We start from the raw sequence: 8,811 nt of genomic DNA, 5'->3' as shown, positions 1-8,811 counted from the left end.
AAAAATTACGGCTGTAGTTTCTCCTTGCTTTCAACCGTTCACAGTACCAGCACAGCAAGGCTGTTTTGGTTAGTGTTAGAAGGCCAGATCAGTCAATCATCCAGACTGTTGCCCCTGGAACTACTGAAAAGGCTGCTGCCCCTCTTCAGGAACCACGGCATTTGTCTGGCCTCTCAACAGATACCCCTCCGTTGTGGTTGCCCCTACGGTACAGCTATCTGTATCGCTGAAGCACACAAGCCTCCCCACCAATGGCAAGGTCCAAATTAATTCTCATCATTGATGGAATATGGGAATGGGAGCTATTCCTGAAATTTATGTGTTACTAAGAAACACATTCTTGTTGTTCTTCTTGTTGGAATATCATACATTATATTCGTTTGTTGGAAGTGATCAGTAATTAATTGTTTTTTGGGATTGGGTACTTGTGTCTTAACTGCATAAATCATTTAAGCATTACATTACTTTTGAAAACAGTATGTGCAAGCAGCAATATCAGTTTTATTACCTGTTCAGTGAGTTATAATTTTGCTCTATCTATTACTTACACTACCATAAATAATATATGTTAATCAAGTTATGTAGGTGTTATATGTCAACAAACAACATAGTTGCTTCTATGTAGTTGTTTGTCAGATACTTCATTAAATTCTTTCCATACAACCTTGTTGACTGTAGCAGGGCATCTGCAAAAGAAATAACTATAAAGATGGGTTTCTAAACATCACCACGTCATGTTACACTTCTCCTAATCCATATTATTAATTTTCTTACTACAAATTCATCTTACTCCAGTGCTTCATACTCCTCGCTACATTTCGTTGATTGTGATGCACAGTGTCATTTAAAAATACTGGTAAGTATCACACTGCATACACAAAAAATACCATTATTATCAAATTTATCTTGTCATAAACATGACAATCATCATCTACTGTACTTCAGTGCTCTAGCGTGGATATTATTTTACTTTAAACTACTTATTATTCTGTAGTTTCTCTGACAGGAGTCTCACATCACAAGTATACCTCTTCAATGACATCATTAAAGGCATCAGTATTTAAGTACCTTTTCCTCCCTTAACTCCAGCTTGAACAGGAATATGTTAAAACCTTTTCATGAAACTGCACATTACAGGTGCCGTAAAAAATCCTGCCACTGCAGCTGAAGTACCATCTGCTCCAACTGCTTGCACAACTGGTGGGCCAAGTTCACTGCCTGCCTGTTCCGTCATACCTCTGCATCTGATGGGCCTAACCAACTGCGCCCCCTCACTGCCGCAGCTGATGTACCTGGCTGACTGCTCGCCACAACTGATGGGCCTGGCAAATTGCTGTGTCTCACCACTGCACCTGATGGGCCAGGTCGACCGCAGTGCCTTGTCGCAGTGCCCCGTAGGCCTGGCTGACTGCACTGCCTTGCCGCAGTGCCCCGTAGGCCTGGCTGACTGCACTGCCTTGCCGCCGCACCGCGTGGGCCTGGCTGACCACACTGCTTCGCCGCAGCACCGCGTGGGCCTGGCTGACTGCACTGCCTCGCCCTGTGGGCCTGGCCGACTGCACTACCTCGCCGCCGCGCCCAGGGGGCCTGGCCGACCGCACTGCCTCGCTGCCTCACCCTGTTGGCCTGGCCGACCGCACTCCCTTGCCGCCTCAGCCTGTCGGCCTGGCCGACCGCACTACCTCGCCGCCGTGCCACGTGGGTCTGGCTGACCGCACTGCCACGCCACCTCGCCCTGTGGGCCTGGCCGACCGCACTGCCTCGCCGCCTCGACCTGTCGGCGTAGCCGACCGCACTGCCTCGCCGCCTCACCCTGTGGGCCTGGCCGACCACACTGCCTCACCGCCACGCACAGGGGGCCTGGCCGACCGCACTACCTCGCCGCCACGCAACGTGGGCCTGGCCGATCGCAGTGCCTCACTGCTTCGCCTCATGGGCCTGGCTGACCACACTGCCTCGCTGCCACAACGCATGGGCCTGGCTGACCGCACTGCCTCGCCGCCTCGTCCTGTGGGCCTGGCCAACCGCACTGCCTCGCCTCCTCGCCCTGTCGGTGTGGCCGACCGCGTTGCCTCGCCGACTCGCCCTGTGGGCCTGGTCGACCGCACTGCATTGCCGCCTCGCCCTGTGGGCCTGGCCGACCGCACTGCCACGCCGCCTCGCCGCCTCGCCCTGTGGGCCTGGCCGACCACATTGCCTCCACCGCCTCGCCCTCTGGGCCTGGCCGACCACACTGCCTCGCCGCTCGCCCTGTGGGCCTGGCCGACCGCACTGCCACGCCGCCTCGTCCTGTGGGCCTGGCCGACCGCACTGCCTCGCCACCTCGCCCTGTTGCCGTGGCCGACCGCACTGCCTCGCCGACTCGCCCTGTGGGCCTGGCCAACCGCACCTGAAGGGCACAGATGACCGCACTGGCTCACGACCCCACCTTCAGCGCCTAGGTGACCGCAGTTTCTCACGACCCCACCTTAAGCGCCTAGGTGACCGCACTGGCTCACGACCCCACCTAAATGGCCTAGGTGCCCACACAGGCTCACGACCGCACCCTAAGGGCCTAGGTGACCACACTGTCTCACAACTGTACCTAAAGGGCCTAGGTGATAACACTATCTGAGGGCTGCTCTGCCTCAGTCCCGCACCTGATGAGCCTGGCCTACCTCACAGCTTCACGACCACACCTAATGTGCATGGCTGGCCCTTTTGGTTCGTAACCAACATGCATTTTGCTCACCGACTGCTCTACGTCACTAACGAGCTATTGAGTTTGGCCAAAATCTCAGCCTCAAGACTCTATATGATGTGACCGGCTCATCGCACTGCTTCACACTAATGCCAAATGATAATAGCTGACCACACTGCTTCACGCCCGCTACTGATGTGAATGACTGTCCACTGTCGACAATGACTGGGCCTGACTGGTCGCTTAGCCTGACGAATCGCATATGATGGGAAACTGCACCTGATGGGTGACAACTCGACCACACAACCACACCTGCTGTGCCTGGTATATTGCACCTGAATGGACAGGTCTATGGAACCTGATGGACTGGGCTGACAGCATGGCCTCACAACAGAACCATTTGGGCCTGGCCGACGCACTGCCTTACGACCACCTCGGATGGGCCTAGCCGACAGCACTTCCTCACGACCGCTCCTGATGTGCTTGGCCACCACACTTCTTTACGACCCCACCTCATGGGCCTGGACGACCACACTGCTTCACGAATGCACCTGATGGGCCCTGCCGACCGCACCTGATGGGAATGGCCGATCCCACTGCCTGACAACTGAACCCATGCGCTTAGATGACCGCACTGCCTGACAACCACTACCTTTCAGTCTAGCTGACCACACTACGTTGCGACCACACACGATGGACCTGACCAAACGCACTAAATCAAGACCTCACCCAATGGGATTGGTCGACAGCACCGCCTCACGAATGCATCTGATGGGCCTGTACAACCGTACTGCCTCACGACCACACCTGATGGGCCTGGCCGACAGCACTGCCTCACGACCGCTCCTGATGGAACTGGCCGACAGCACTGCCTCACGACTGCAATTAATAGGCCTGGTCGACAGCCCTGTCTCACGACCACAGCTGATGGGCCTGGTGGACTGCACTGCCTCACAACTGATGGTCCTGATGGACTGCTCTGCCTCACGACCTAACCTGATAGGCCTGGCAGACTGCACTGCCTAACGACCGCACCTGATGGGTCTGATGGACAGCACTGCCTCACGACCACAATTAATAGGCCTGGTCGACAGACCTGCCTCACGACCACACCTGATGGGTCTGGTGGACTGCACTGCCTCATGACCACTCCTGATGGGCCTGGTCAACAGCACTGCCTTACAACCACTCCTGATGTGCTTGGCCACCGCACTTCTTTATGATCCTACCTCATGGGTCTGGACGACCACACTGCTTCATGAATGCACCCGATGGGCCCTGCTGACTGCACCTGATGGGAATGGCCGATCCCACTGCCTGACGACTGCACCTGATGGGCCTGGCGGACTGCATTGGCTCACGACCGCGCATATGGCCAGGCCATCAGCACTGCTTCAAGACCCCACCTGATGGGAATGACCGACAGCACTTCCTCACAACCGCACCTGATGGGCCTGGCCGCTAGCACTGCCTCACGACCACACCTAATGGGCCTATCCGACAGCACTTCCTCACAACCGCTCCTGATAGGCCTGGCGGACTGCACTGCTTCTCGAACGCACCAGATTGCCCTGGTGGACTGCACTGCATCTTGAACGCACCTGATTGCCCTGGTGAACTGCACTGCCTCTCGACGCACCTGATTGGCCTGGTGGGCTGCACTGCAGTGCCTCGCCGATGCAACTGTTGGTCCTCACTTGACCGCAGTGCCACGCCGCCGCACCTGTTGGGACTGGCCCGACAGCAGTGCCTCACCGCCGCTCCAGATGGGCCTGGCCCTACAGCAGTGCCTCGACGCCGCTCCAGATGGGCATGGCCCGACCACAGTGCCTTGCCGCTTCACCTGATGGACCTGGCCCTACAGCATTGCCTCGCCACCACACCAGATGGGTCTTGCCCGATCTCAGTGCATCACCAACGCACCTGATGGGCCTGGCACGACTGCAGTGGCTTTATGGCACACCTGATGGGCCTGGCCCGACCGCAGAGCCGCGCTGCCGCACCCCTGTGCCTGGCCGTCCGCATTGCCTCGCCACCGCACCTGATGGGCCTGGCCCGACTGCAGTGCCTCACCGCCGCTTCTGATGGTCCTGGCCCATCCGCAGTGCCTTGCCCCCGCACCTCATTGCCCTGGCCGACCACAGTGCTCGCCACGACACCTGATGGGCCTGACCCGACCACAGTGCCTCGCCGCGACACATGATGGCCCTGGCCCGACCGTAGTCTCCAGCCGCCGCACCTGATGGGCCTGGCCCGACTGCAGTGTCTCACCGCAGCTTCTGATGGCCCTGGCCCATCCGCAGTGCCTTGCCCCTGCACCACATTGCCCTGGCCGACCGCAGTGCTCGCCACGACACCTGATGGGCCTGACCCGACCACAGTGCCTCGCCGTGACACCTGATGGCCCTGGCCCAACCGTAGTCTCCAGCCACCGCACCTGATGGGCCTGGCCCGACCGTGGTGCCTTGCTACCACACATGATGGGCCGGGCCCTAAAGTAGTGCCTCATTGTCACACCTGATGGGCCTGAACCGAAAGTAGTGCCTCGTTGTCACACCTGATGGCCCTGGCCCGACCACAGTGCTTTGCTGATGCACATGGTGGTTCTGGCCTGACCACACTGCCTCGCCGCCGCAACTGATTGACCTGGCCGACCGCAGTGCCTCGCCTCCGCGCATGATGGGCCTGGTCCAACCGCAGTCCGTTGCCTGCGCCCTTGATGATACTGGCCCGATCGCAGTGCCACACCACTGCACCTGATTGGCGTGTCCCAACTGGAGTGCCTCGCTGCCACACATGATGGTCCTGGCTCGACCGCAACGCCTCGCCGCTGCACCTGGTGGGCCTGACCCACCGCAGTGCCTCACCCCCTCACCTCATGAACCTGGCCCGACCGTAGTGCCTCGCTGCTGCACCTAATGATCCTGGTCCGACTCCACCAGATTGGCCTGGCCTGACCCCACCTGATGGGACTGGACCAAACGCAGTGCCTCGCCATCACCACTGATGTGCCTTGCCAACCACATTGCCTCGCCGCTGCAACAGATGTGCCTGGCTGACGGCATTGCCTCCCCACCGCAACTGATGTGCCTGAAATACCACGTTATCTTGTACACTTGCCTGACATGCCTGGCCGACTGCAGTGCCTCACCGCCGCACCTGATTGTCCAGGCCATCCAGAGGGCTTCGCCGCCACACCTGACTGGCCTGGCCGTCCGCAGTGCTTCGCCGCCACACCTGATTGGCTTGGCTCGACGGCAGTGCCTTGTCACCACACCTGATTGGCCTGGCAGACCGCAGTGCCTTGCCCACGCACCTGATGGGCCTGGCCCGACTGCAGTGCCTCGCCGCCCAACCTCATGGGGAGGGCCTGACCGCAGTGTGTCGCCGCGGCACCTGATAGGCCTTGCCTGACCTCAGCGCATCGCTGCCGCACCAGATGGGCCTTGCCCAACCACATTGCCTTGCCGCCGAACCAAATCGGCCTGGCTGACCACAGTGCCTGACCGCAGTGCCTCGTCTCCGCACCTGATTGGGCTTTCAGAATGCAGTGCCTCACTGCCGCACCTGATGCGCCTTTCCGACCGCAGTGCCTCGCCGCCTCACCTGATGCGCCTGACCATCCGCGGTGCCTCACCGCCGTAGCTGATCGGCCTGGCCTGACCGCAGTGCCTCACTGCGGCACCTCATGAACCTGGCCCGACTGCACCTGATGGGCCTGGCCCGACTGCACCTGATGGGCCTGGCCCGACTGCACCTGATACGCCTGGCCCGACTGCACCTGAGGGGCCTATCCCGACCACACGTAATAGGCCTGGCCCAACCGCAGTGTCTCGCCGCCCCACCTGATGGGCCTGGACCATCCGCAGTGTCTCGCCGACGCACCTGATGGGACTGGATAGATTGCAGAGTCTCGCCACCGCACCTGATGGGACTGGACAGACTGCAGAGTCTCGCCGCCGCACCTGATGGGCCTGGGCCGACCACAATAGCTCGCCGCCGCAAATGATGGGCCTTGCCTGACCTCAGTGCCTCCCCGCCGCACCCGATGGTCGTGGCCCGACCGCAGTGCCTTGCCACCACAGCTTATGGTCCTGGCCCGACCGCAGTGTCTCGCCACCGCACGCGATGGGCCTGGACCGACTGCAGTTACTCGCCACCGCATTTGATGGGCTTGGAACGACCGCAGCGTCTCGCCGCCTCACCTGATGGGCCTGGACCGACCACAGTATCTCTCCGCCGCATGTGATGGGCCTGGACCGACCACAGTATCTCTCCGCCGCACGTGATGGGCCTGGACCGACCGATGTGTCTCGCCGCCGCACCTGACGGGCCTGGACCGACCGCAGCATCTCGGCGCCGCACCTGATGGGCCAGGCCCGACCGCAGTGCCTCGCCTCCGCACCTCATTTGCCTGGCCGACTGCAGTGCCTCCCCACCGCACCCCATGGGCCCAGCTGACCGCAGTGCCTCGCTGCCACACCTCATGGGGCTGGCTGACTGCAGTGCCTCCCCGTCGCACCTCATGTACCCGGTCAACCGCAGTGCCTCGCAGCCACACCTCATGGGGCTGGCTCACTGCAGTGCCTTCCCGCCGCACCAGATGGGCCTGGTCCGACTGCAGTGCCTTGCTGCCGCACCTGATTGGTTGGCTCGACCGCAGTGCCACACCGACATGCCATGTGGCCTGACCCGACGGCAGTCCCTCGCCACTCCTACCCGTGTGCCTGACCGACCGAACTGCCCCGCCGCTGCACTCCATGGGCCTGGCCGACCACACTGCCTCGCCGCCGCACCTATTTTGCCTGGCCCGACAGTAGGACAGTAGTGGCTCGCTGCCACAGCTGATGGGCCTGGTCCGACCGTAGAGCCTCGCCGCCCCTCCTGATAGTCTTGGCCCGACCGCAGTGCCTCGCCGCTGCACCTTATGTGCTTGGCCCGACCGCAGTACCTTGCCGCCACACCTGACGGGCCTGGCTGGACCGCAGAGCCTCACTGCCGCACCTGATGGGGCTGGCCCGAACGCATCAGATGGGCCTCGCCTGACCGCACCTGATGCGCCTGGCCTGACCGCACCTGATTGGCCTGGCCTGACCACAGTGCACCACCACCGCGCATGATTGGCGTGGCCAACCGCAGTAGCTCACCGCCGCAACTGATGGGCTTGGCCAACTGCAGTAGCTTGCCGCCGCAACTGATGGGCCAGGCTGACCACATTGCCTCACCACAGCACCTGATGGGCCAGGCCGACTGCAAAACCTCGCTGCCGCACCTCATGGCATGGCCCAGATGGTCGTTCTCGCTGTCGCACCTGATGTGCCTTGCCGACCGCAGTGCCTCACTGCCGCACCTGATGTGCCTTGACGACCGTATTTCCTCGCCACAGCAACTGATGTGCCTCACCTACCACATTGCCTCTCATCCGTTCCTGATGTGCCTGGCCGCCCACAGTGCCTCACCCCCGCACCTGATTGGCCTCTCCGACCACAGTGCCTCACCACCACAACTGACTGGCCTGGCCGACCGCAGTGCCTCGCTGTCCCACCTGATTTGCCTGGCCGACCGCAGTGCCTCGCTGTCCCACCTGATTTGCCTGGCCGACCGCAGTGCCTCGCCACCGCACCTGATGGGCCTGGCCGAAATCAGTGATTCACTGCTGCATCTCAAGGGCCTGGTCCGACTGCAGTGCCTCGCCACCGTACCTGAAGTGCCTGGCCGAACGCAGTGACTTGCCGCCACGCCCCGTGAGTCTGGCCGACCACAACTTAAGGGCCTAATTGACAACACTGGCTCACGACTCTATGGGCCTAGGTACCCACACGGGCTCACGACCCCACCTTAATGGCCTAGGTGACCGCATTGTCTAACGACCCCACCTTAATGGCCTAGGTGACCACACTGTCTCATAACCACTCCTGAAGGGCCTAGGTGACCACGCTGCCCCACAACCGCTCCTGAAGGGCCTAGGTGACCAGACTGCGTCACAACCGCTCCTGAAGGGCCTAGGTGACCACACTACCTGAGGCCCGCACTGCGTCCGGATTGCTTGTGATGTTCCTGGCCTACCTCACAGCTTCACGACCACACCTCATATGCATGGCCGGCCCTTTTGTTTCGAGACCAACCTTCAT

The 8,811-nt window shown here is 60.5% G+C and overlaps 1 protein-coding gene across 1 annotated transcript; it reads left to right on the top strand.

Annotated features, from left to right (window-relative positions):
• The first annotated feature begins 1,247 nt into the window (after positions 1-1,247).
• On the top strand, positions 1,248-4,883 carry LOC126183270 (polycystic kidney disease protein 1-like 3). The gene is made up of 3 exons (XM_049925091.1): positions 1,248-1,394; positions 1,438-2,291; positions 4,628-4,883. Exons 1-3 carry the CDS (start codon positions 1,248-1,250, stop codon positions 4,881-4,883), a joined length of 1,257 nt encoding a protein of 418 aa, XP_049781048.1.
• The last annotated feature ends 3,928 nt before the right edge of the window (positions 4,884-8,811 follow it).

This window comes from Schistocerca cancellata, chromosome 4 (genome assembly GCF_023864275.1).
Source record: "Schistocerca cancellata isolate TAMUIC-IGC-003103 chromosome 4, iqSchCanc2.1, whole genome shotgun sequence".
In the NCBI taxonomy this organism is placed as follows: Eukaryota; Metazoa; Arthropoda; class Insecta; order Orthoptera; family Acrididae; genus Schistocerca; species Schistocerca cancellata.
Note: the sequence above shows the minus strand (reverse complement) of the source record. Positions and strands in the feature narration are given on the sequence as shown.

Coding starts and splice junctions, on each gene's coding strand:
- LOC126183270 (XM_049925091.1), top strand. CDS start 1,248: ATGGGCCTAACCAACTGCGCCCCCTCACTGCCGCAGCTGATGTACCTG. Junction 1,395..1,437: donor GTGCCTTGTCGCAGTGCCCC/GTAGGCCTGGCT, acceptor AGTGCCCCGTAG/GCCTGGCTGACTGCACTGCC. Junction 2,292..4,627: donor CTGCCACGCCGCCTCGTCCT/GTGGGCCTGGCC, acceptor GCACGACTGCAG/TGGCTTTATGGCACACCTGA.